Below are 27,429 nucleotides of genomic sequence, written 5' to 3'. Positions count from 1 at the left end.
ATTCTTACCCGCATCTTTATGGGTCCTACTTGAATGAGGATCTCAAACTCAAAGAAGTGTGGGCACAATGTATCCATTTAACCCACAGAAACCATTTCAATACATACCAGGAATTCCCTCATTTAACCCCTGGGCTTAAATACTGAAAACCACTGTTCCAGTGAAGAAATATTTTGACCATTTTTAAGCCCAGGCCAAAATTTTGAAATGCACAGTATTTTAATAACAATAAAAAGAATTTTGGAAACCTTTTTAATCAGGAAACTGGTTTATTAATTCAAAATGGAAAATTATGAAACTGTCATACTGTCTACTGTGAGTAGATATGAACATAAATGATAAGTTGACAGTCTAATTAATGCAATATGCTAACTTCTATGACAGGACTGACTGACATCTAAGACAATGACTAGTCTCAACAGAGAGTATTTGAAGCGTCAAAGTCTCTGCATTTGGAATGTTACCATAACTTTGAACACCCTAGAATTAAATCCAAATTTAAGCCCATGATCATAAATATGAAAAGAAATTCTGTATTTTAGAGATTCTGTATTTTAGCCCATGGGCTAAGTTTCATGAGGGCCTAAATACAGGAATTCTCAGTAACACAACCACCTTTCTATGATAAATATAAATGCAATATCTGCATTATTGCAGCAGTTAAAGGACACCGACACTTGACCAAAGGCAGTTGTTGTCCAACTTGGTTTAACAATGTTTCATTCTGGGTGCATATATTGTATATTCAACATGAAAAGTGTAAAAGCATATGAAAATAAAAGTTGTAAAGTGAGTGAGAGAGTGAGTAAGTGGGTAAGGAAATTCATGTCTGCTGTTGTCTGAAGATATTTTTCATGACTTTATAATTGGTGAGCTGTGTGACACTGACCGTCACTATGTAAGCTACCAGAAACATATTAATGTGTCTTATCCTAAGAACAATAAGACTGAAACATAATATCAACATGTACAGATCCAGTATCTCACAGTGACATGTTTACCACATATATTGCACCTCAAACAGCACTGTGCGAAAGGATGTCTGAATAACTGATGTTGAGATTTTTCTTCATGAAACTATAAAAAGAGTGGGTATTTGATTCCATGATTCAAATTTCCAATGTCCAGATTAACCAGAGGTTAGTTCTTCACTAAACGTTTTTAAACTGAGCAAGTTATAAGTAATAAAGTGTTTAGAGAATTTGTTACATGTTGTCAGAGCTACACGCTATTATGACACGCATACATACACAAAATCGATTTTTAAAATCAATAATGTAGGTATAAATGTTTCAGTGTCGTTCGTAAATTTACAGTTTTATGAACAACAGTTAACTAATATGAATCGTTCCCAGAGATTATTTTCTGTCATAAATCTTTAAAAAAGGCCGCCGGTATCACAATTTGACACAAACCGTTCTTCGATATCCTCCTTTAGTTTTCCAACAGATGTCACTGTTTTCTCTGTTGCTCTTCGAATTTGACTGATTAAGTTTTTGTCGGTGTCAGGTAATTCATGAAACTTTTTTTCTGGTGTCCTGTCCAGCCGGCGGTGGTACCCGATCACTTCGGCTGCTCCAGGTATGGAGGGCCGACCAGCCATATTGGTGTACCTGTAAACAAAGGTGCATCATGGGATCTAGCCGTCTATAGTTATCTCCCTTTATTGATGAACCATTAATGGCCGTAATATATTTTTCTTTCATTGACCTTTGTTTATTCTCCCAGGCTATGTTGTTTCAAACGAAATATTCAAGACTGGTATCAGAATTCGAGTAATAATCATTAGTTTTTGAATGTACAGAAATTTTGATGGAACATTTAAAAAAATTGATAACAAAAAAGACCATGGTCTCTAACGATGACTTTGACAGTGGCAACAACACTTTATTAGTTGCGGACAGTACTTAGAAGAAACGTGTTTCTCTCTTTCCTTTTTTCGTTCAAGTATGTATATTTTAACCAGTATCAAACTTCTTAAAGTATGGTATGCAAAATACCTCTCTGTTTCTGTATATACATATTCCCAACATGATTTCAATTTCCTAAGTTTCTGTCGACACATGAATGATATGTCGCGATGTTTTCGGTTTTCACTCACTCACTCGGCATGAACTGTGTATTCTAGGTGCCGTTAGGCATAAATGATTGAAGCGTCCTTAAAAGATACGTGGCGTTGATATCATGAGCGGTTCACGTGTATTTGTGTTACAAGTTCCTTTGTACACGTGAAAAAGTCGATCCAGAATGTTCAGAGTAAAATGAGGCAACCACAAACAGATTGCATGGGAATGTTAAAGATTTGTTCAGTATTTCAATAATACATATGCCATTCTTCAGTTCATTTCTCATCAACGAGTCACATGATTTTACAACGCAACGAGTCACATGATTTTACAATGCAGGAGCGGAGACCACATGATTTTACAATGCAGGAGCGGAGACCACATGATTTTACAATGCAGGAGCGGAGACCACATGATCTCTAGTAGGAGCAAACCATAGCCAGGACCTGAAGCCTTGAAGAATTTAGCTGTTTCTTCACATCATTACCACCAAAATACTGTCATTTTCTTTTCAGTATTTTCATTCCTTGCATTCAATTGTTATAAATTGGAAGAATAACATCAGTTGTCAAATGTCTTTGTAAATATGATTATTCTCTCCTGGGGAAACAATTAAATTTCTTTTATTTTTCAATATGGTACAGAGATTCTGTTGAATGTCTACAACACAAGCTCACAGTGCAGTCTCTACTTCAGGAGGTGAAGAAGACCACCCTGAGATCCATCCAAATTGTACTCTGCATGTGATACCCCACTGAAGATTAATCTCTAGGGCTGTGAAGACTGAATATGGAACCAACACTTCTGATTCCACAATAACCTTGTTGTTCAGCTCTTCAATCACCAATATCTCGGTGATCAAAATTGTAAGTGACAATCAAGGTTGTCGGTTAACAGGGACTCTAAATCAACCACGTCACCGCATTTTATCCCCCAATCCAATTGGCTGCCTTTTATAACAAGCACAGATTCTTGGGGATTGAATCTTAGACACAATCATCACAGGCAACATAAAAACAAACACAACGACACAAATATATTGCATTTATTACAAAAATAGTCACAAGCTGGTGACCATTCCCAAACTGACAATACTTTGATGAAAATGTTTACATGTGTGCTTGATCTCCGTCGGCATGTCCTTGTGGAAGTCTAGTAACTAAACTGAACTGAGAAAATAACTTTCCAAAGGTCTGTTACAATCCTACTTTTCTAGATACTTTAATTTAGTTTTTCACACAGTTTTTGTTGCAACAATAGGTATGTGCAAGTTAATCTGACTTGGTACCTTTTGTATGTTGAAATTGCTGCCTTGGCTAAAACTATATTGACCAAATTTAAGTGCCACTTGTTCTGTGAACAATGTATATATAAATGTTATCATTTCAAAAAAGATATAACAGTGTCTCGTGGTTTCCCATAAGATCATGTGATACTTTAACAAATCTTAGTTCACCTGTGAACAGGAATAACTACACATCAATCCAAAGAGGAAAAATGCTTATGAACCATGACATGAAATTGTCCCAGGTGAGCTTAAATGCTTTCTGGTTGGCAGTGGACAATAAACTTAACACTAGTTTGATTCAAAATCAGAAACAACAGTTCATTCAGTTGAGACAAAAAAGCTGGACAGAAACATCCCTCACTGTTTCAACCCAAACACTTTTAAATCATGGCATTTCAATCCATCTTTATATCTGGGTATAACATTAGATGCAGAATACGGAGTACCTCCTCCACCTCCATCTCACCTGACACTATATCCTTATGAAAAAGAAAGAGGATCTTCTAAATTTGGTTGTATGACAAAATAATGGCATAGGCAAGCAACCTGTTTCATTGTAAGTTAATGAAACGTTCCTGAGTTTAGTATATTATAGATGTTTGTTGTTGGCAAAATAGGTGTTAGCAGTGGGACAAAGATCAGCCTTACAATGTGTCTTAGATATTTATGATCAGTTGTCAGTGTTGAGATTTGCATTGATTCTCAGAGTATGTAAAGAATAACATTGAGGCTGGTGTAAAAACTTCAGATACATAAAGAGTCATGATGTCAGTGCTGACTGCTGCCAATGTTGTCCACCATGCCATTGCCGTCAATGCCGTTGTAGAAGAAGAAGTTGTTGTGTGGCTGGTCTTTCTGGGAGACCGCCTGAAAATATACAGTGAGTTAGTGAGGTGATACATTGTAATCATCAACATTGATGTTGCAGTGTGTTAGATACAGAGGATACTAAACGACCTTCCGTGTTATACTGTTTTTATTAAACACGTTAATGAACTGGAATCAAACAAGAGAAAGCAAGTTTGATACTAAATCTTTGATGAGTTTTATGAAAATGGTATATCACGGAAGCCAGTTTAGTATTTATGGCCCAATTTCACAAAGCAATCATTAAATAGCTTTGTGAAACGAGGCCCAATTAATTACTCTCCAACATAAAATGATAGAAACTGCCAACATTGTGATGGCTCTCAAGTTTCCACAAGTCAAAGAGGTCAAATACCATTGTGACAGGTAGTGGTGTTATGACGTCATAACAGTAAGCCATTATGACATCATTCATCTGGCATCACGCAATGTTGCTCAGGAAATATCAACATTTAGGCACATGTGTTGTAAACATAGGATGACACGGGCACTCAAATAATATGCTCTCTTTAATAAATGAAAATAAATAATTCCATATCGTACATTACATTTGATGACTTTCTAAACTGCACCCTACGTTCATAACATTACAGTTATGTCAAGGAAAGGGTGTTTCTTGAACGCCACATTCAGCACTCTTGTGTAATATAACTAACCAACTTGTATCATATCTGTGATTGATAATGACCAAGAATCCATGCAGTTAAAGTGAACACACTATCAAACAAGTCCTGATCCATTTGGTAGCCTCTAGCTGAATCATGATACAGGTTTCTCATCATACGATACACATCTTTATACAGAGGTCAAGATGCGATACATATCGCAATACAGCATTTTCGACATTTTGTGCATAACAAGCAGCCATTACATTAATGGGAAGTTGTCTGATGCTGAAATCATTATTCACTGTAAACCTCTAAACAAATAATCCAAATCATTTCTGTTACAGACAGACATTAATAGATAAACTACCCATCAGCCAAGTACCCATCACTCACTCTCAACAAGTCATGTTTGCTGTTTTGTGTAAAAAATACAAGAGAGAGATATGTTGAGACTCAAAATAGTAATCAATATGTGTAGAAAGACATTAAATCGATATAAAATCAGATGAATCACGTATCATACAGAGCAAATCTTGCTGATGATGCACCAGTGCATTGGTGCACTGTGACTTCCTTAGTAGCCTCATATTTCCTGAAGACCATTTTAACTGAGAATTTTCTACAGAGGTGCAAGGTGAAAAGAAAATGTTCAGACCTTATGCAGACATATCAATTATTTTTAGGGTAAGAATGAAAATCAATGCTGTGCACTCACCTTAATAATTTCCTGTCCCAGCACACCTCCCACGACAGCACACACAGGACTCAGCTCAGCAAAACAGAAACTGCAGCAGAAGGGCTTATCTTAGAGTCATTAAAAGTCTATCACGGTGAGTGAGTGGCTTGTTTGAGCCTGACCTCACAAAGACCACAGAATATTCACATGCATATAATGTGCCATATTCACACCCAAAATGTGCAACAATATTACTCTTGTCAATGGATCAGTGTGCACTAAGGTTTAATTGTCAGTTCTAAGGAAACTTTCCAACTAAAGCTGCTCACTAGACCAGTCTAAGTAAACTTAGTCTCAGTACTTTTTGTTACACTCCACTACTGAGTCTAACAAAACCTAACAGGAGGTCGCGTCAGGTAAGCTTTGAGCGAACTATGACCACCCAGTCAAACACAAAAAGGCCGAATAGATTTAACCAAGTAGACAACAGCTATTGTTTAGGGTTTGGCAGGGCTTGAAAAATTCGCTAGCCACCAACACTGATCCCTCAATAAACGAAAATCCGCGTAACAGACAGGTATTTGGCCTGCAGTATACATGTTTAGGGCTTTCTGATGACATGGTTACCATTAGCTAACATTTCCGCAATCTAACATCCTTGAATATTGACAAAAATGTTATTTTTGGCAAAACTGTTATTTTCAGTGATTGTTTACACACTGTTGACAGTATATTGTAGCGTGCTCTGTGCGCATTACCCTGTAGCAATCACATGGGAAAATAGCATTAGCAATCGTTTGGGAACCAACCTTTCCGAGGTAAAAGTTCAAAAGGTATGTGCGAATGTCTACTTTTGCTATTTGGTAAGCTGTGATCTGATTGGTCTATCTCAAAGGTTACCTGACGCGACCTCTTACAAGGTTATGTTAGACTCAGTAGTGGAGAGTAACAAAAAATACTGAGACTAAGTTTACTTTGACTGTTTACTAGACACTAGCAAAGCCAAATGGGTGGGAACGATGGCATACTTAAAATGTGTCACTGATCTAAGGTGATGCCATCATGTTACAGTGACAATGACAATTCAGGAGTCAAGCTGCCGACAGTGGCTCCTTCTCATGACTACCTGATTTGTGACCTATACACAGTCTATATACAGTGTCAGTTCTAACAGAGACAATCTGAGTGGACATGTTGCTGCAAAGGTCTAGAATGGGTCACATAGCCAGTAACTGGAGCAGAACATGTTATTAACATAACATCATACAAATACAATGTGCCTTACAAATCTGCCAAGAATAAAATAACCATTCATTTTCAGTCCCTCAATGGAACTGATGTGGAATCTTATGACTAGGGTCAGTACTCAACAAAGTCACTCTTGTTTAACCTTCAAGCAAAGTCTTACCCTGCAAAGTCCTCTGGCACAACTTTCTTGTCCACCTTGAGTCTGTCTAGAGTTGTCTCCCTTATTCCATTCAATTCCACCACATCTTCCGATTTTGATTTAATTAGAGGCCTCCGCTTGTGTTTGCCATAGAAGTCGAGAAGCACTGAAAACACACAAAATCAATAACAGTTACAATATTATCAGACCTACTGGATTTAAACAGCATTATTTCACAGCATTTAAAAAAAAAAATGCATCAGAGTTGTGTGGGGGTGGTGAACAACACAACGCTTGTTAAAACATGGAACATGTACAACTAAAACAAGTAAAGGACTATCAGATACTCTCATATTACTGAAGATAATCTGTCATGAAATTAGAGATGGTCTATTGCAAACTGACAAAAGCATAAAAAATCTAGGATAAATACGTTCTCACAGCACTTCATTATCAGAGTTTGCACATGCTTTTCATCAGGACCTTACCTTGCATGATGAAGTATGTGTTGGGTGTTCTTCTCAGCTTCCTTTTCATGTCATCTAAGCTCCAGTCAACACTGAGAGCATTTTCAAGGCGCTTGAATGTCATGCACTGAAAAGCAGCAAACAAATCACTAGTTACATACTGAACAAGAGATTTATTACAGGAACATTATAAACACTTTACCATAAATACCCCATCATTTACAACCAACAAACCCAGGAAAATAGATTACTGAACCATGTCAGGAAGATCGCAGAATATTCCAGTATAACAGTGGAAGCGGACCACAGGATTGTTATATAATTTGTCTGTGTGTTTCCTCTTGAGCTCAAACATAAATCTGATATAGATGGGTCAATCTTCATTGCCGTGACAACCCATACACACAATCCCATTCAAATAATTCCTCAGTCGGCAACTGTCATTCCACTGCTTTTAAAAAAGCACCGTCTTGGTTTCAGTCACTTCCTGAACAGCCAAGCATTAGTTTTCACCCCTTACGTAAGTCACTCATCACTGTCCAGAAACCACATGGTCCACGGGTATATTATTAGTTGCACAGTGTTTTGAAAGAGTGTATGAGACTATAAGACCCTTGAAAATTCTGTATTTCGTTTGGTACAGGAAACTAACTATATCAGAGCATTGACAAATATCCACACTCAGTTAGCACTGTGACACAATGTAACCACACACCCAGGTATTGTTAGTGATAACAGTCCAGTCATTTTTTCAAGATCATGGATGGGTGGCAGTATGTCATCAAACTGAATCAGGGAATGCGTACAGGTACACATATGACAGGCTCAACAGGAGGGTCATAAAAATATGTGTTTGGGCAGGCTCATGAAAAAATTTGATAAGCAGTCTTACTCGAAATCTAATAAACCTGTAACACTCAAAGAGACACTGATCATAATCAAAACATAAGACCAACTCTGTGAGGCTTTTGCAGAATTTAAGCCCTAAAATAAAAAAAAGTTGTTTAACAAATTATCATAAAAATATTGACTCGGTACACTATTTGTTACATTGGAGGAGTGCAAAGAAAGAGACAGCCCAGTGTGTGAGAAAGCATGGAGACAGCACAGCACAGGTTAATGAACAATTAACTTTGACATCACTAGTGCACATGCTTCTCAAACACCTGTCTGTCCTTTTCTCTGCACTCCTCCCTCGTATCCAATCGTGAACCGTAAAGGAGGTTAATCATTTCAAGTACATTAATACACAAGAAAAATTGATCCTGTGAGACCTCTGACATGAATTTTGTATGACATGAGGAAATAACATTTCTATACCTTTTTCACAACAACAGTTTCTGGTTCCTCTGTCTTTGCTTTCTTGGGTGATGGTTCATCAGTCTCCTCATCATCAGCCGCTTTGGCCTTTGTGTTGGGAACCTCCCTACAGAGTCATATATACATCGTTAATACACCACAGTGTGACATGACACCTCCACAGACAATGCTATATTTGACTGTTCACAACCTCATGTACTGATATTCTAACTACTGCAGCCAAGTCTGACCTCTTGATCTACTGGGTTGCCTTGGGTGTATGTTAAGACCAGATGAGTTGCAGCTGACCAGCTGAGGTCAACAGATTGGAAATAGTGAGCAAGTGAGTGGGTTTGGTTTTATTGGCTTTATGGTTGTTTTGACATGTTGTGTTTTACTGCCATGGTTGAGGACACGTGTTCCCCCACTGGGTGGTCGGGTAGCCAAGTGGTGAAAGTGTTTGCTCGTCATGCTGAAGGCCTGGGTTCGATTCCAGTCATAGGTACAAGTCAATGTGTGAAGCCCATTTCTGTTGTCTCGTGTCTGGATATTGCTGGAATGTTGCTTAAAGTGGCAAACAACTTACTCTGCATATTCATGTTCACCTAGATCGCTGAACATGTAACCATAGTAACCAAAGACATCCCCACTGAAGAACTGAATGTTGTTTTCTGCACAAAACTTGTTGATTCTGCACTGAGTGGCTGCTGGACAGCAGGTGACACATACAACATCAAAGTTGGTGAAGAAGGCATCGTCTTTGCTGTCAACATCTCCAGAGTCAGCTGTTACTTGGACCATTGGGTTGAGCAGCTGGACCCGATGAAGGGAGGATTCAGCACGCTGGGGACATGGAAAAACTGGAGAATATCGAAACTTCTACCATTTGTATGAGGTTATTTCATATTTTGGAAAAAAACAACTTTTGTCTGAACTCCATAAGAAAACATAACGGTATCAGTCTCAATTTCAGTAGTCTTCCACCTAGCACTTACAGTCACAAAAATTCACACAAGAGTGCTTGCCTACAGCGATTAATTGTACCTTTGACTGGGGAAAACCCACTTTGGGTAGTCCTCACTGAAAACCAGTATTTAAGGCATTGTCTTGTTTAACTTACATTTTTGCCTAAATCAGCTCTGGACACAAGGAAATGAGATGTGCAGTCTTCATTGTCAACCTGTAATCAGAATGGCTAGTGAAATCACATCTGAATATTTTCAGTCTTACTCCAATGCCTAAATCTATCCATGCTCTAGATGACTGATTTGGTATTTCAGGATATCACAGCACAGTGGAAGCTATCAAAACCGGCATCTCCCAAATCCGGCAAGTTGTCAACACTGGTTTAAAATCTCAGTTCCATCTATTGAGAGTACATTTATCATCAGCTTTACAATCCAGCATATTGTCTAAACAGGATTATTTTTTCATTCCCAAAGAGTGCCAGTTTATACAGCTTGCAGTGCATGTATTAAATACCAAACACAATACACAAAGTTCCATCTTTATTCAAAGGTCAGCTCTAAATTATTATCAACACACAAATATATCACTACTCACAAGTGATGTGAAATCTGTGGATATTCTTCATATGTATATTTGACTGAAGATGCTTCTCTTGATAATCAAATGATATTTTGTTAAGTATTCTCTGTAATTAATAAATAACCCTAAGAGTTACTAGTGTCCAGTTCACTGGAATGTAATTTGTTAACTTCAGTATGATAAGTATCATGTTCATATGATCAACATGATTAACAGTAAATCAGGATGTTCATTATGAAGAACTTATGTCCTCACCAGCGAACTGTCAAGTAGAGTGATTGATTTGATACCAGCGAGGACAATATTCTTGGCCACCTCTGCTCCAAGCCCCTTCACTCCAACCAAAAGCACACGTGCTGCACGAAGTCTGAAAGGCACATTGACTTCATGTATCAAATATATAAACCGTTAATAGAATCTTATTGGTCTATATAGTCCTAATGGCCTACAAAATTCCTGATTGTATATTACATTTCCTGAACTAGTTTTCACATGTCACAGAGTTATTGGGATTCGTCACTGGTTTGGACGGTAAACTCAGATGCGATGAGTCTACTGTCTTGATTAACATGGCAGAAGGCCTTAAAGGGGCACTGATGCGGAGCGAATAATGCTTCTCGCTAACGGTCTAATTACGAAAGCAGACCGCAAATTGGTCAGCGCCCACTCCTTCGACCGTGACGGACAAAGGAACTGGGCTCCTGTCCATATTAGCAAAATTTCTTCACTTAAACAGTCAGGAGGCCGGATGCCCATCACATGCCATTTGTTTAAAAATATCCATGGTATTCCTTGTCTGATCGTAACCATATATCCCAGCAGTGTAGTTCTTTTCAGATGCTTGGATGGTATACTTACTGATCCAATTTGATCCTATTTCTGTGTTTTTAACCTCGATATTTAATCATGTTACATGGAAATATGATGTCTACAGGCACGTAGCAAGCCATTTGTTTCAGTACGGAAGATTGCAAAGCTGTATATTTAGGTAGTTTTGAGTGTTGGTTGAGCTGTGATAGCAAATAGCATACGTAAATTTTGGTAGCTATGGTAGCTACAATGGTTTATTATTTATGATAATAAAACACACAGTTGATTTATTTGAATTCGTAAACAAAAAAACGATGACCTTGGCTTTGGTAGAGAAATCTGAAAATTGTCTTACGTAAAAAAAACGTATTTCACTTATTTACCAAAGTACACAGCAAATGCCTGTGTGTATTCCTTATGTAACGAAATTCCGTTGGTATCCTCAAAACAGTTTCGGCCCATAAGTGTTTTCAGGCTGCATGCGACACAGAGATTACATCTTCCTTGCTGTAACTCGCGTTTGATGGTGTAAACCTACACGTGTTATTTGTCATCATTCTCTTGATGGTCAATTCATGAATTTATAACAGGTATAATTAGTAGCAACACCACATCGGTTACTCAACAAAGGTTCCCATTTGGCATTTCTCCTGTCTGGAGTAAATACTCAACATTATAAATTAAGGTCTGTAATGGCAAATGTATTGTATGTTATGTAATATGTGCATGTAAGTGATGCAAGAGGGTTTATCACCTGAGTTACAAAAACAAACATCGATCAAAGGATTAACCGATAACACACTGATTGATTAATTACTTTTGTTCTTCTAGCGGATTTGTCAAAAGGCAGTGTGTGTAGATGACTACACCCTGTCGTAAAGTGTGAGTGCAAAAACAACATCCTCCCTTCAAAGAATTAACCACCCTTGCGTTGATTGATTGATTGCTCAATATTGGTCAACTAAATTACTTAGAATAGTGGACATCATACAATTAGTTGCCAGGTGTGCTATCTTGGGAGACCAATGAGAGGTTTATCTAGTTTTCACCAACGAAAGACGTGAAACGATGTGTTACTTTTTCGCAAATGAGACAGTTGTAAGACACGCGACACAGAGCAGGATTGTTTACCAGCTGCAGATGAATGGAATACGATTTCTTTTACGTGGATATTGATGGATACATTTCTGAACAAGGTAGTAGCCTGACACTGTTGCTATAAAATTAGTCTGTTCATTATTTGCATTTTGTTTTAATTTATTTGTTGTAGCATTCAGCAGAATCTGTATGACAGAAAACACACACTAGATCGCGTATGTGTGTGAAATAGGATCCACATTGGCAATCTATACAATGTATAAATGTTGCTGTTATGTTAGAAATTTACTATGAGTATAAGCAAATCGTGTGTTCTTTTATTAATTTTCAGAATCATACAAATATGACAATAAACTAATTAGGGTTATGAGACAAAATATAGAGACGTACATTTGCTTCGTTATTTTTCCGTCCTAATAGTTTTTTACCATTTCTACCACTGGCAGATGATTAACCTTCAAAGTGTTTCATTTGTTTTCATAATACATTTGTAATGAAGTACAATTGACTTCACCTCAGTTTATATGTCTATAATTAAACTATCAATTGCGCTTACGGACTGCGCAGCAGAGGTCACGAACCAGTCACGAATTCTGGGATATCATCCGGGTACTCACGGGAGAAAAACAATAACAAAAGTTTACACCAGTCCACGGAAAATGCTCCGCATCAGTGCCCCTTTAAAGTTGACAATAGATTGGCCTGACACTGACTGTACCTTTTGAAAGCTTCTGAATACGAACTTCTTTTCAAAGATAATTCCGTCTGTTTGTTCAGGAATAGGACACACGTTCACACTGTACTGTACTTGTAAAGAAACACGCTCTTTACTACTCGTCATCATACAACTGATCAGGATTTGAACAATATAACACGAACACCTGCACCATCCGGCAATGACAAGTGCTCAAATCTCTGCAAATTCAACTGGCCATTTTTTCCACCAACCTTCTCTGGGCGTCAAGACCCCACAGACGAATCTGTCTGTCGTAAAGTGCAGCTTCGTCTTCTGTTATGTTTTCCTCTCGACCCATGCTTTTCCCACAAGTTGCAATAACACAACACAAATCTACCGGTAGACGCTACATTGGAGATTTGTAACGGAACATTCGATTGGTTAGATTTGTCAACATTAAAATCCGGACGATGAAACATTATCCACAAAAATTATGCAATGATCAATTTTCCAAGTAAGAACGACAACTATAACGAACGGAAAAGGTAACCCGAGTAGATCCGGGTTAGAATTGCTCTTTAGTAGCCCATGTTTGTCTTAAGAGGCGACAAACGGGATAGGGTTACTGTTGGTTGGCTCGCGGACTTGTTTGACACTTATCGTATCATAGATCGATGCTTATGTGGTTGATCTCTGGATTGTCTTGTCCAGACGCGATTGTTTGCAGACCGCCGTAAGCAATGCTGGAATATTTCGAAGCGTAAAACTAAACACATTCACTCGAAAAAGTAAACAAATACCGAGTGAGTGAATGAGTGAACGTCACTTTGAACAGTAGGAGCGTGTCACGCACGGGGTTGAAAAACATGGCTGTCTATGCAAAGTTTGATAACACTTTGACACTGATCAAGACAAATGGAGGATGACTGTCCAATTCCATGCATTCTTCACTGCTTGGAAACTCGAACTAGAAAATTCCATGTTCGATTTGGGCAAAGTCTATAAATGTGAAAATAATTAAGGGAATGGTTGTTTATTACTTTTGGATGAGAACGGAGAGTAGGAATGATTCTTGGATCTTATCTTTGAAGGGTATTTAGAAGTTGAATAAAATTTACCTTACAATCCCTCTTGCCACATTATTGTTTGCACTGTCGCAATCCAGTTATCACGCCCTTTGTTTTATGTATGTTAAGGGAGAGGAAATTGTCTTTGCGCCATAAACTCATCAATATTTTTCCTCTACTCTTCCACCGATTGGCGAATAAATACAACCCAGGCAGAATCACCATCATCAAATCTGAAATTCAGTCAGTCTATAAATGAGATATCCAGTCTTTTGTTTTGAGTGTGAATAGGACAGGGGACTGGATACAGCTTTGAGGAGCACCGGTACCCACAATTAATATTAACGCCAGAAAGAGTTGAATTGGCCCGAACACGTTGAGATAGGTTAATCAAGAAGGCCTCTAACCACTTGACTATGTTACAATTTTATTCCATGTTCATCGCTTTCCTTATCATCAAGTGTGACTGGTTTTGTGTTGAAAGCAGAGAAGAAGTCCGCAAAGATGATTCTTACAGTTTAAGACTTACCCTGCGCCTGACCTTGAAAGCATTAGATGTCATGTATTTTGCGTTACGTTCAAGATAATTCGTTCAAAGCAATCTATGATTAATGGCGTTAGAGCCATTGAGCGGTAGTCACTACTGAAGGCTTTGACTTTGGGGAACGGAGATTACATGCATTGTTTTCTAAATTGTCGACATATGATGGGCGTCGATAGACATCTGAAACTCCACTTACTCTGTATATCTCGCACCACTGTTCACCCTCTCATTAAGATTATCGCACATGTGATATCTGATAATCTGTATTTATGTCAAATATATATGAAAATCTGTCTTCTTTCGGGATACGTCTAACCAACTGAGACCAATCCGGTTTAAATATCCGGATTCACTGGGAACTGCATTTCGACCAATCAATGCGTCTGTTACATATCCAAAGCTTCGGTTGATTAGAAATATCCGAATGGAAGTTTAGGAAAATTTCCGAAAGTTTGTTTGAACAACAATGACACTTTCGTTTTTACAAATATATGTGTGTCCATCACTGGATTGAATAATTTAACTACATTTGTGTGTTAATACGATTCAATAAATGGAATACTAACTTGGTATGAATGTTCCACTATTTAATAATTCAATATCCGTTTCAGGTGAAGTATACTTATAGTATTTCCTTCAATCAACATACTGACTTCATTGCAAAAGAGTTTCACCGTGTTGGCAGCATGTTGTTGGAAAATGACTTTGTAAGTAAAGCATTTGTTGTTTTTAAATCACGAGTTCGATATTGGGTTTTATGCACAAATGTTAATGGATGTTTTCTGTTATATGGTTTGGTTAATACCCGCCTACTTCCACTTCAGTTTCTCACGGAGCTCACCCGACTTTTCCAGAAGGGTAAAACATCTGGATCCATCAACCTCACGATGAAGCGATGTAAGACTGATGTTGTGTTTGGTTGCCTTAATATAGAGACCTACAGTTGAATCAGATTCATTTAAAGTGATAGTGAGGATATCACTGTGTCGAAAGTAAATTTGAATGAGTTAATTTTTATTAAATTTCACGAATTTCAATTGATGTTGCAACCAAACTCACTAAAAGACCAACTCTGTTCCAGTCATTCCAGAGATATTACGTATAGTGATCTCAGGTGACATTACCATGTTTATCTTGTTTAATTTAGCTTATTACTGCTTTAATTCAGTTTATTACTGCTCAAGATTGTATTTTTTTCCTAAAGAAACATCTACCTTTGGGTTTTGTAGGATTTTCATTTAAATAAAGCATACAAATCTGTGACTGTTCTTACTAGCCATCCATATGCTGCTCTTGAAAGCATCACCAACAGCCATTTTGTGCTGATATACCATGCAGTACCATGTTTTCGGGCTATTTCTTTTTCCCCGTGATTTCTCGTGTACAGTGCAATGACAGCGCCACCTGTAAACACCGTCTCCCGTGTGGAGGCTTCCGTTGCAACCCGGACACAAAATGTTTGAAATATCCAGCTTTCATGGATGTTTTGACTGAAATCTCTATCAAAGTACTAAAATTCTACCCTGGAATGTAATGCACTTTCACAACCTTCATAAATGTGAACATAACCTTGAAACAAAGCTCGTAACTTGTCAAGAGTTGCAGTATTTTACCCGGCTTGTGACCACTGGGTTCAATTAAAATTCTGCTGCGATGTCTTCTGCGCAGACATGATATGATTTAATGTCCCTGCCATGGCATGCCATGCAGCCAAGAAGAGTCAATGTGTAAATGATTGAATAACTTACCAGTAAATATGTTTAATTTTTAGAATTTTCACAGAAAAATCCCACTCAAATATTAAGAAAAATATAACCGTTTTTTTTATATATGGTATGGAAATGCCACATTGCATCCGGTGATTTCCTTAGAGAAGAATGAATCACCTGGGCTTCTGTATAAGGTCGTGTTCCCACACTGTAATGTGTAACTGGAAAACATGGTACTGCACTTCTCCCACTCGGGCTGGCGGACAGTCATGAAATGTTCGCTCTATTGGAAAATCAGTGGATGACAGAACATTCTTACAATAAATTTATGAAAGCTGACATATTTACAGAATTACATGTTTGATAATCTACTGATATGCAATGATTTACATGATCATCATTTGTGTTATTACCTAAAAAACACGCTACACCATGGAATGTTATTTCATTTTCAGCCTTTTTATAGAAAGTGCAGTAACAATTCTCACACATACCCATGTGAGTAGTTTCTCACAGACAAGAGAATTAACAGAATTAACATTTTTCAGATGCAAATTATCATTTCCCGAAGATTAACTGCATTTATTTATGTATGATAACTTTTTCCAGATGATGGTAGGACAAAACCTTTACCCAGAACTGGACATGTACCAGACCCAACAGAGTACAAGTGTTTGATTCGGGCAACCCTTGGTAGTAAGAAGATCAGTACAGTTGTGAGTAGCTCAAAAAGACACAGCCATGTCCATCTTAGTCTAGCACTAGTGAAAATAAAGTCTCACTTGATTTTTTTTGTATCAAAAGCCACTTATTTTGCACAATCTGTTGGATTACCAATTGTTCCTACCCCTAAGTAGCTTTTGCACATTATACAGTCAGGTTAGAAGGTTTAACCAACAGCTGCCCTTGAAATACCTTGGGTTTGTGGAATAGATAGTATAGCATGTATAACAACCGAAAGCAGTTCATGTGGAGTTCTATATTCAAGAGACATGTCAACATTGATGGTATTTGAGTCATCTAGAAAGCCATCCAGTGTGATATCATTAAATCAAACTATCATACTATATGGTTTACGTCAAAGAATATTCGTGAAGATTTTGAATCTAGAGAGGTTATTGATTCAGTATTAATATACACTGTGATTATCATGTCTATACAAACAAATGTAGTATTTTGTACTTTTCTGACCATTTTAGGAGACATGCAAGTGAATGTTTTGGTGCACACCAACTCAGTCAAATCTCTGATTTGTAATATTAACATAGTTCCAAAATTTACAGTCAAATACATGGACTGGTTTATACGGTATGTTTACTTCATAAAGTTCATTACTATGATCATTTGGCATATCAAATGAGTTTAACATGCTGAAATTGTTTACAAAGTAGCAACCCTTATGATCTCATTAACTACTTGTTGAATCCTGATTATGTACATGGATGTGTTAATGTGTGTGTTTGTTTTCAGGTGCATCAGAAAGATGTTAATAAGTTTCAGTTGGTAAGTTGATTTCAAATTTTATCGGATTGCTGGCAAGCCCAGTGGTTAATGCGTTCGCTGGTCCAATAAAACACCCATGTTCATTTCTCCACATGGGTATAATGTGTGAAGCCCATTTCTGGTGTCCCTTGCCACGATAATGCATGAATATTGTTAAAAACGTCAAGTGTGAAGTGTAGAACCAAACTCAGTCACTCACAGAGCAAACCTCAACATAGCCAGTGCTGGTGCATGTGGAATAAGTCATAGAGGCTATAAATTGGTTCATCCCAGATGTTGACTTGGGTTACAGATGTCATTGTATTCCAGTTGAATAGATGATGCTCATGCTGTTGATCACTGGTATATATAATCCATGCTGGATCATTTCCTGATGTCACCATATAGCTTGAACATTGCTGAGTGAGACACAGAACAACAAACAAAACAAAAATATATTATTCCATTTCCAGTGGCAGCTGTGCTGCATACTTAGAATTTGAAACCCAGAGGACATGTAAATTCAAAGTGTCTTGATGTGTTGAATTGTTTTCATCTGCCAGGCATATGCAAATCTTCTCAAAGGTAACTTGGATGGTATGAAGAAGAAAGACAAATCGAAGAAGAAGAAAGCCACTCAATAGATGCTGCTAACTCCATTGTCATAAAATGTCATCACCCTGTCCAGTGAGCATGTGAAAGGCGGTGGACATAAACTTTGTTGTGGTTTTGATGACTCAAGTAGCCTCCTATCATTCCACTGATACAAATTTATCAAATACATGTAAAATACATCTCCAAATCTTGTTGTATATAGGAGGCATTTGGTGAATTTCATTTAAAACCATACACACTACAGTTTAGCCCATATGTTTTGTTTTGTTCATGCCAGAACAGCTGTTCCCCCTAATAATAGGCTTTTAGGCTGCCAGTCATCCTCGTCATCAATTGCTATTCAAGAATCAAGGTCCATAAGAATTGAATATGAACCTTGCTCTATTGAAGTTTCAGTTTTATTTTTGAAAAACTCTTTTTTCTTATCAACATGAACTCTATTACTGTTTCTTTCTTTCAAGATGTGGGAAGATAACCTAATGATTTTGTTTATGTTGTAAAAAAGAGTGAGAAATTGTGCTGTGAGATGAAAAAACGAAGTTCCATGTTGATGATGATATTTAACTTGTCTTCCCCAAAGATTCAGATTGTAACTAATTTGCTCAAAGAAAATGTTTTCTGTAGAATGAAGTATATATCAGGTCTACACATTTTTTTAGTTTAGTATAGTTAAGGTAGTCTGACTTTGTGCATGAGTGCACAAATTATGAGAGCTGATAGTGTGCCGATATGCAAACTAGAGTTACTTCCCTTACCTATATTCTCTGTCAGTGACTTTGTACAAGCTACTTTTGAACTTCACAGTAAGCTGACATGAACTGTTTTTATGTATGTACTGGCATATGCTAGTGAATAAATTATGGTTATGTTATGGGTAATAGAGATTAAATGTTTCCATGTTGTAATCCTTTGACAATAGCTGCTCTGTGTGCTCCCTTCGATGTGGATGTGACAATATGAGAGCGCCGTCACATATTTTATGCTGAAAGGACCTATAACACTTGGCCTATGGAATGATTAGCTGAACCTTGTGTCAAGATTTAATAACACTGTATATTTGTTGTTTAGCCAGTATGTTCTGTTTTGGAGGAACCGAGGACATAGATGAGTTGTTCAATGTCTGAAGGTGATTCAGTAATATATGGTATTTCTTTGTGACTCAACACAATGTGTGTATTTATATTGTATATACAAACACAGAATAAAGCTCAGTCAGAAGCCTAATGTATTTCTTGTATGTGGTGGTGTTGGTGTTGACATTTAGACTGCATCCTGGTAGCTAAAACCCATAAAGGAGACGTCCCCATGAAGATCAAGGATAGAATAGGTCTTCAGCTACCCATACTTACTACAAAGGGCAGATCTGCTTGTGGTAAGAGCCGACTAATGAGATTGGGTGGTCAGACTCCCTGACTTGGTTGACACATGTCATCAGTTCCCAAATGTGTAGATCGATGCTCATGCTGTTGATCACCATTTCAGATTTGATTATTTAGACTGCTGCCATATAGCTGGAATATTGCTGATTGCAGCGTAAGACTAAATTCACTCTCATAAAGAAACAAGTATTTGCTCCCTGTTTTAATCCTGCTAATGCCATGTACTCCTGGTGTGAGCCAAGTGTTGTATGTTCCTGCTAGCTGTATAAAGTCGATTCCTGACCTGACTATCCAGTGATCAGTTATATATAATTACTGTCAACCAAGTCAGGGAGCCTGACCATCAGATCCTGTTAAGCAGGGGTTGCTGAAGACCAATTCTAGCTAGGATGTTCGAACCATAAGTATAAGAGCACTAGTAAAAAATATAAGAATGTGTTTTCAGCATCCAAGCAGCCAAAAGAGACATGGGTTTATCCACTGACTGGATGATGCATGTCATCATCCGACGATTCCCAGTGCTGTGTCCTTTGGGCATGGCAGAAACGTGATTGGTTCTAGTATGGCTGGCCCCGATTATGTTTCTGGGTTCGTCAGTGCCACGCTAATGTTCGCTGTATTTGTCTGAGGGATGTAATACAGCAGGGCAACAATTGTGTTGGCAACAATTGTGTTGGCTACATCGATCAGCACAGTAATGAAACACACGCCCCGCCCATTTATCAGCCAATCAGGAAACTTTTTTCAGTTTATGGGCGTGGCCACTATTTCTATCGTTTTATGGAAACTGTTAAAACTGTTCACTTAAGAATCCAGGGAATTTCTTGCATTTTATGCCGTGGGTAGTCTATTTCGGCTTCTGTGGAAATATATTATGCGTTGTGTCAGGAAATGATCACAGTATGCGTTTTTAAGAATGGTTATTTTTATTGGAGAAATAAAACATGCTTAGGTTTTTCCTCGATGTAACCAAGGACACTTAATGTGTTACCCTCTCACAGATGATAATTTCCCTTTTTAAATATGAAGCATTTGTGTGATAAATGCAATCCGTGTGTTAAAATGTTTTGTGTGGAGATATGACAGTGAGGCGGTTCGATGTCTTCAGCTCGACGTCGATCTTGGCATGAGTCTTAGACGTACTTCTTTAAAGTTTCGAGGTCTTGGCACTCGCAGACGATCCTGGCAATTCCAGCTGGGTCAACCACGCTCCCGCAATAGGAGTTGAAGCACGCCTCCAGGTCCTGGAACAACCAATCACAGAGGTATGTACACTGGAGTGAGCTGGTGAGTTTAGTTTTACGTCATACGCAACAATATTGGCCCTATAGGGCGGCAGTCTGTAAATAATCGAATCTGGACCGGGACATCCAGTGATCGACAATATGAGCATGGATCGGCCCATCTGGGCACCGATGAAGACCGTTAGACCTACACAAATAGTATGTACGGGATGGAATGGGCAGGGGAGAGAAGTGCTCTTTATTATTGGACCCATAAACAACGACGACTTGGGCACCATAAACCCTACTGGGATCCTCATCCCAATGTGACTTATATATGTTTTATTATCCTCCCGGCATGTAATGCGGGGGGATATAGTCGACGCCTCGTCCGTCCGTCCGTCCGCCCGCCCGCCCACCGTCCGTCCTTCCGAAATCATTTTGTTTCCGGAGCATAACTCAGAAACTATCTCAACCTATAGTTGTGCCTTTGGCTATTTACAGTGTTTGGGCATTTTTATTTATTTTATTTTTTTGTTGGTTTTTCCATGGAACATTATGGTGTTAGTCTAATGGTGGGGTGGGCTTCGTTTCCAGAGCAGAACTAAAAAACCGTTCAGTATGTTTCTGCAAAAATGTGTGGCAGACCCCAAAGTGGTGCCATTTACTGGTTTTTGTGATTTATCATTTTCTCGGTTTCCATGGAAACGTTTCGGACTATTTTTCTGCAAGACTTGTTACATACATGAGTCAGAACCTAAAGTGGTGTCCTTTGCTATTTACAGTTTTATATATATATATATTATTTTCTCGGTTTCCCTGGAAATGTATCGGACTTAGTCTCAAAATGGAGGGATGGACTTTGTTTCCGGAGCAGAACTCAAACACTTCTAAATATCTGTCAGCACAATTTGGCAGATATGTAGGGGAGAACCTAAAGTGGTGCCTTTTGCTATTTACAGATTTTGTGATTTATTATTTTCTTGGTTTCCATGGAAACGTTTCGGACTTCGTCTCAAAATGGAGCGATGGACTTCGTTTCCGGAACACACCTCAAAATCCGTTCTTTGTTTTCCTGCAAAACTTGGTAGATATACCAATCAGAAGATTGGTGCCTTTTGCTATTTACAGTTTTTTTTGTAATTTATGATTTCCTCTGTTTCCATGGAAACGATTCAGACTTTGTCTCAAAAGTGAGAGGTGTGTTTCGTTTCCGGAGCACATCTCAAAAAGTTCCTAATATTCGTCAGCAAACCTTGGTAGGTATATGTGGCAGACCCCAACGTGGTGACTTTTGCTATTTACAGATTTTTGTTGTTTATAATTTTCTGGGTTTCCATGGAAACGATTCGGACTTAGTCGCAAAATGGTGGGATGGGCTTCGTTTCCGGAGCACAACTCAAAAACTTCTGAATATCTTTCAGCAAAACGTGGCAGATATGTAGGGGAGACCCTAAAGCTGTGCCTTTTGCTATTTACATAAATTTGTGATTTATCATTTTCACAGTTTCCATGGAAACGGTTTTAACTTAGTCTCAAAATGGAGCGATGGACTTCGTTTCCGGAGCAGAACTCGAAAACTATTCAAGATCTTACAGCAAAACATGGCAGATATTTGAGGCAGACCACGGAGTTGTGCCTTTTTCCATTTACAATCTTTTGGCATTTCTATTTTTCCTGGTTTCCATTGAAACAATTCTGACTTAGTCTCAACATGGAGGGATGGACTTCGTTTCCAGAGGACAACTCGAGCACCATTTGATATCTTTCAACACATCTTGGCAGATATGTGAGGCAGATCTTTAAGTGGTGCCTTTTGCTGTTTACAGATATATGGCATTTATATTTTTCATGACTTCCATGGAGACGATTCAAACTTAATCTAAGAAAACATCAAGTAACATTCAGATGATTTGTCCTCTCAAATATGTGGGGGCCGGGGGGATATGCCATCTTCTGGTGACCTTTGTTATTTAGGCTGCCTTAAAATACCCGACGGCGTGTGTGGTGTATTGTGAGAAAGTGAACTGGGTAAAACGCCGCCTTAATATATACATATGCACAAAAGTTAAGCGCCACCCACCATTTTTGTGATCTGCTACTTTGGATACTCAATGGTAACGAGATCTATGACTGTCATTGACATCACTGGTTTGATTATGTTTAGCAACTAAACGGGTGATGAGGAGCCATTAGCCTTGCAACGACTCTGCATGTCATGCCAGCATTTTTCATGCCTATCACATGCCATCTCTCAGCGGTAGTTACCTTTTTTCTCTGATATACTCACTCTAAAGTGACCGCTGAAACCAAGTGTTTGAAACTTGATTTTCAAGATTCAGATGGTAGGGAAATGGAGTTGCACGTGCAGAAATAAAACTAATAAACTATTCACGTTAAGTATCCTAGAACGTCAAATAACGTCATCCTTGTGCCGACGTAAACATTAAGTATCACAACGTTAGATCACAGAATTGTAACTGTTTCACGGGCATTTAATGCAGGACGTATGGGCGGATCCAGGAATGTTGAAGGTGTGTGTGTGTGTGTGTGTGTGTGTGTAGGGGGAGGGGTTAGAATTGTCTTCACCCCACGCACTGTCTAGGACCCGACCATGGCACGGAAACCCGTAGTGATAGAAGACCGAAAGCCACAAGAACATATAATCATGGCGAATTACGATGAATCTGCGAACAAACAAACACCTTTGGTCTTCCCGAGTGTCGTCCCTGCACAGATCGAGGACAAGAACGTCGTAACCCAATGGATAGTGTGTCAGCCCCAAAGAGCAGAGGATCTGAGGTTCGATCCCTAAATGCATCAAAACGTACATCGTGAGGTCGTGTAATCCACTATGATATCATTGCTTCTCTAATAAAACGCGTGACCTTGAAGCAGTGGTATTTTGCACCTCCGGTGAATACTGACAATTTCATTTCGTCATATAATCACACATTGTGACAAGCAATGAATCTAGTGTGTGATCGAAGGTTTAGCCTGCCAGGCACTGGCGTTTATGAGATTACACATATACAGGTAGGCGCAAATACAGGTGAGTACTTCATTACACCGCATAAACAATTTTGCAATTTCGCTCCAAAATGTTTTTAGGTAGTCTGGTGGTTAAAGCGTTTGCTCGTCACGCTTAAGACCCGGGTTCGATTCCCTTACAGGTACAATGCGTCAAGTCCATTATTGGTGTCGCCGTGCCAACAGGTAACCTTGTCTAACTGTCCACTTAATCAACGGACCATCGCAGTCTGAGTCACCGACATCAAAGATGTTCATACAGACACATGCTAACATATCTATGTGTGTACTCATTCACTTGAATCTAGTCAGCTTTCTGACACATATGAAAACACAAACATGCAGTGTATATGTCCCTCCCATATTAAGATCATTTAGGGGCCATAAATATTCCATGAAAAATAAAAGTGAAGAAAATGGGTTGTTTATTTCTTGACAGGTCAAGGGGCAACTTCTATAGATGCATCCACTGTGACGTAAATCCACTAAATGGAGTGAAACGAACTTATCATTTAGCCAGGACACATGGGATATTGAGGCACCGGATGTAATTACCAAGCAATTTTGCTAAGATTGACTGAGTTGAGTTTTACGCCGTGCTCAGCAGTATTCCAGTTATGTGGCGGCGGTCTATAAATAATCGAGTCTGGACCAGACAATCCAATGATCAACTAAGACAAGAGAGTGAGTGAGTTATAGTGCGTCCATTCCTTCCATCAATGGGCATCACACATTATACCTATGTGGGGTATAGAACCCGTCTCCGGCGTGACGAGCGAACCCTTTAACCACTAGGCTACCCCCACACGTAATTAAGGAAAGAGAAAACATTGCTGTAAACTGTAGCTACTAGGATAACGTGTACGGAATATGAAAGTCCGTACTAGCGAGGTGTTTACTTACTACAGCGCACATCTGACAGATGTACATGCATTTGTGTGATGCACTTATATCCGATTCCGACAGGTTCTTATCAGGAAGCAGTCGCATCTCACCTGTCACAGGTGTGTACAGGTACGCAGTCAGCACACACGCGAGGAGGAGGGACTTCATACTTCAGCGTGCACTCCCACTCTGGAATAGTTGATTAAATGAGAATACAGAATGTCAAGGCCAAAGAATGGTCAGAACATGTCACGGTCAATCTTTAACTCCGACGAAACGGTTTTCATTGAATGTAAAGACGAAAGTTTTGTAGTGATGAACATTCCATGAACGCACCACTGAGAATCAGTGTTCGCAAAAAGGGTTCCGGTGTACCGTAAAGATCCGACACCAGACAATCCACTGTCTGAAAAGAGTAATTACTGATTTTGTTGAAACAAGGAATGTTAACAATAATTGAGCTGGAAGAGTTAGTGGCGGCTATAAGAATTGTTGTACAGTTATCACACGTACACGTTTATCGCCTTTGCAAAACCGACAACAGCAAAAAACATAATGAACCCGTAAACACTTGTATGTGCTTTGTTATATGATGCATGTAAATGCATAACCTTATACTGTCATCAATTTCACTTATATTCATACGTTGCATACGTATTAGTATTTTCCAGACATTTGCTGATTAGAGCGAAAAGGACGTACTGATCATTTCCATTGGTTTGTCATAATGGTAGCGTAGCAGATTGGATAAAACAGACAGACCCAACTCCGCCAAACAAACGTGGACGGCACTTTCGTGGCACGGTTCTTACCAGCGACAGTGTATCGAAATCTAGTCATCATTAGGTGTACAGCAAAGATAGCAAAATGTTATTTTCTACCTTTATAAGGTGTCAAAAACACAAACCTGAACAATGTCTCCCTCTCGAGTGACCGGATAGGCTTTCTTCTGTATGACAGAGGTTTTGGTGTTGGCAGACTGCACCTGATCGAGACTCGAATAGCGGCTTGATAACCAGTGAAGACTTCTTGCTCTGCTCTGAAAGTTTATATCATGATACGGCAACAGCTGATAAGGGTGCGTCTCGTTCTTGGAATATCAGCATAGTTTGTATGAATTGACTTAATTTACATTATCTTTTTTTTCTTCACCCAAACCATTATGTTGATCATTCTGATCGATATTCATATCTATGTATTGCTACAATGTAGGACAAGTGGGATGCTTGATGGGGGTGTTTCTGTTGAACGTATAGATTTTGTAATCATCCTCCTTTTGACCAGGTGTAACAGGTGTTATAAGTCTGTTAAGGTACTTTCATGCAGATACAGACAAGGCATGGCACATCACCTACTGAAGAGTTTGACCCAGATAAGTTCAGGCCAGCAAGTCGGCACTGACACACTTTCAAAGAAATGACGCATATCATTGTGTGTATATCTTCTTTTGATGGATTCGACAGAGCAGTTGTCGATACAGCATTTGTGAAGACATTGATCTCGGTCTCTGGGCGTCTGTACGTATTTATGTGCGTGCAACTGTTACAGGAATCTCTCTATGCCTGAGTAAGTCTCTTCCCTCCCTCCCTCCCTCCCTCCCTCAGTCCTCCCTCTGTAGGACTGATCTCTCAACTATATGGCTGGAACAATGACGATGTGACGTAAACCCCAAATCACCCCAACTACCCCACTCTTTATCTAGCATGGAAGAGATATCTGCAATGTTAGTGAGAAAGCCACCCACGCTGATCGTAGACGATCTCCACCTTTAATGACATCCGACACAGTTACATCAGGGCGCAGGAGACTTCACAGCGGTCTGTGGGTAAGGGTTACATGTACGTCCAAGTTTTCTTGGGTTCGTTCAGCTTTGTCCATTACTAACTCCCGGCAGCAATTGTGGTAATGTATTAAAAGAACTCACTTCAAACCGTCAACGCCATATAGTTGAAAAAAACATAAATGATGATTTTGAAGACAGTTTATTTTGTCAAAATTTGGTATACACGTTACTTATGTCAAGACCTTGCTACAGCTTACTACTGAAGAGGGTTGTAATAAACCAGTGTACGTTGTCACGGAGTCTGTTTCAACTTTTGTGCAAAATGTGGGCGTATTTTAGCTATTTCAGTATAATATTCAGTATAACCTTTCCGTCGAATGAGTAAAAACTAGTGGCGCAATCACTGTAGCTCACCTGCATAGATTTGTTCAGTTATAGTCCAGTTGAAAATAATCCAATGTAGACAAGACAATCCAGTGTTTGGCGTTACATGTTTGGCATCCATTTAAATGGTAACATTAAACTGGTTCGGTGGCAACTGGGGGCAAGAAATTCGAAAATTATTATGTGTAGACTAAAGCTTAGTCTCTGAATACATATTTTGATTGTAACATATAAACCTGTCTAGATTGAAAAGGAGCCCCATATAGACCTAGCCTTGCTGCCTTTAGGGCTATCATTGCGGGTGTTGGGCGGGGATAAGACTGCAGGAAAGATATGGTTCAGGGACTGTAAGGCAGACTAACAGTTGTGTATCATGCCCCAAAATCTTCCTGCTTTTAAATCAAACTAAATTGTAAGAAAATATAACAGGTAGATGTATCATTTCGGTGTAGACTAAGCGCCAGTATATTTAATAAAATCAACAAAGTGGCGAAGTTACTAGGCTGCCCCACTCCAACAAACAAGATAACAACTGGTC

At 38.8% G+C, this 27,429-nt stretch overlaps 3 protein-coding genes across 4 annotated transcripts in view; 1 reads left to right on the top strand and 2 right to left on the bottom strand.

Annotated features, from left to right (window-relative positions):
- LOC137294554 (uncharacterized) overlaps positions 1–1,615 on the bottom strand; it is a 74,907-nt gene extending 73,292 nt beyond the window's left edge. Inside the window, exon 1 of the mRNA XM_067825598.1 lies at positions 1,416–1,615. Coding sequence (XP_067681699.1) covers positions 1,416–1,603 — 188 coding nt within the window. The 5' untranslated portion in view covers positions 1,604–1,615. The remainder of the gene's footprint in view (positions 1–1,415) is intronic.
- A 1,482-nt stretch (positions 1,616–3,097) lies between these two features.
- Positions 3,098–13,270, bottom strand: LOC137294013 (SUMO-activating enzyme subunit 1-like). The gene is made up of 9 exons (XM_067824930.1): positions 13,063–13,270; positions 10,462–10,573; positions 9,779–9,838; positions 9,245–9,501; positions 8,680–8,785; positions 7,381–7,486; positions 6,914–7,058; positions 5,545–5,614; positions 3,098–4,221 (listed from the first exon to the last, which is right to left on the bottom strand). Exons 1-9 carry the CDS (start codon positions 13,146–13,148, stop codon positions 4,123–4,125), a joined length of 1,041 nt encoding a protein of 346 aa, XP_067681031.1. The 5' UTR covers positions 13,149–13,270; the 3' UTR covers positions 3,098–4,122.
- Positions 13,271–15,031: 1,761 nt separating this feature from the next.
- Positions 15,032–19,423, top strand: LOC137294555 (signal recognition particle 14 kDa protein-like). 2 transcript variants are annotated; one of them, XM_067825599.1, is made up of 5 exons: positions 15,032–15,108; positions 15,226–15,298; positions 16,720–16,826; positions 17,581–17,613; positions 18,156–19,423. In XM_067825599.1, the coding sequence occupies exons 1-5, from the start codon at positions 15,088–15,090 to the stop codon at positions 18,234–18,236; spliced, it is 315 nt and encodes a 104-aa protein (XP_067681700.1). In that variant the 5' UTR covers positions 15,032–15,087; the 3' UTR covers positions 18,237–19,423. The 2 variants fall into 2 exon arrangements, with proteins under 2 accessions (XP_067681700.1, XP_067681701.1); XM_067825600.1 differs by having other exon boundaries at positions 15,075–15,104; positions 15,221–15,298.
- Positions 19,424–27,429: the final 8,006 nt, after the last annotated feature.

Source organism: Haliotis asinina, chromosome 8 (genome assembly GCF_037392515.1).
Source record: "Haliotis asinina isolate JCU_RB_2024 chromosome 8, JCU_Hal_asi_v2, whole genome shotgun sequence".
NCBI classification, from domain to species: Eukaryota; Metazoa; Mollusca; class Gastropoda; order Lepetellida; family Haliotidae; genus Haliotis; species Haliotis asinina.
Note: the sequence above shows the minus strand (reverse complement) of the source record. Positions and strands in the feature narration are given on the sequence as shown.

Coding starts and splice junctions, on each gene's coding strand:
- LOC137294013 (XM_067824930.1), bottom strand. CDS start 13,148: ATGGGTCGAGAGGAAAACATAACAGAAGACGAAGCTGCACTTTACGAC. Junction 7,487..8,679: donor AAACTGTTGTTGTGAAAAAG/GTATAGAAATGT, acceptor GCTGCTTTTCAG/TGCATGACATTCAAGCGCCT. Junction 7,059..7,380: donor CACATACTTCATCATGCAAG/GTAAGGTCCTGA, acceptor GTGTGTTTTCAG/TGCTTCTCGACTTCTATGGC.
- LOC137294555 (XM_067825599.1), top strand. CDS start 15,088: ATGTTGTTGGAAAATGACTTT. Junction 16,827..17,580: donor GTAAGAAGATCAGTACAGTT/GTGAGTAGCTCA, acceptor GTTTGTTTTCAG/GTGCATCAGAAAGATGTTAA. Junction 17,614..18,155: donor ATGTTAATAAGTTTCAGTTG/GTAAGTTGATTT, acceptor TTCATCTGCCAG/GCATATGCAAATCTTCTCAA.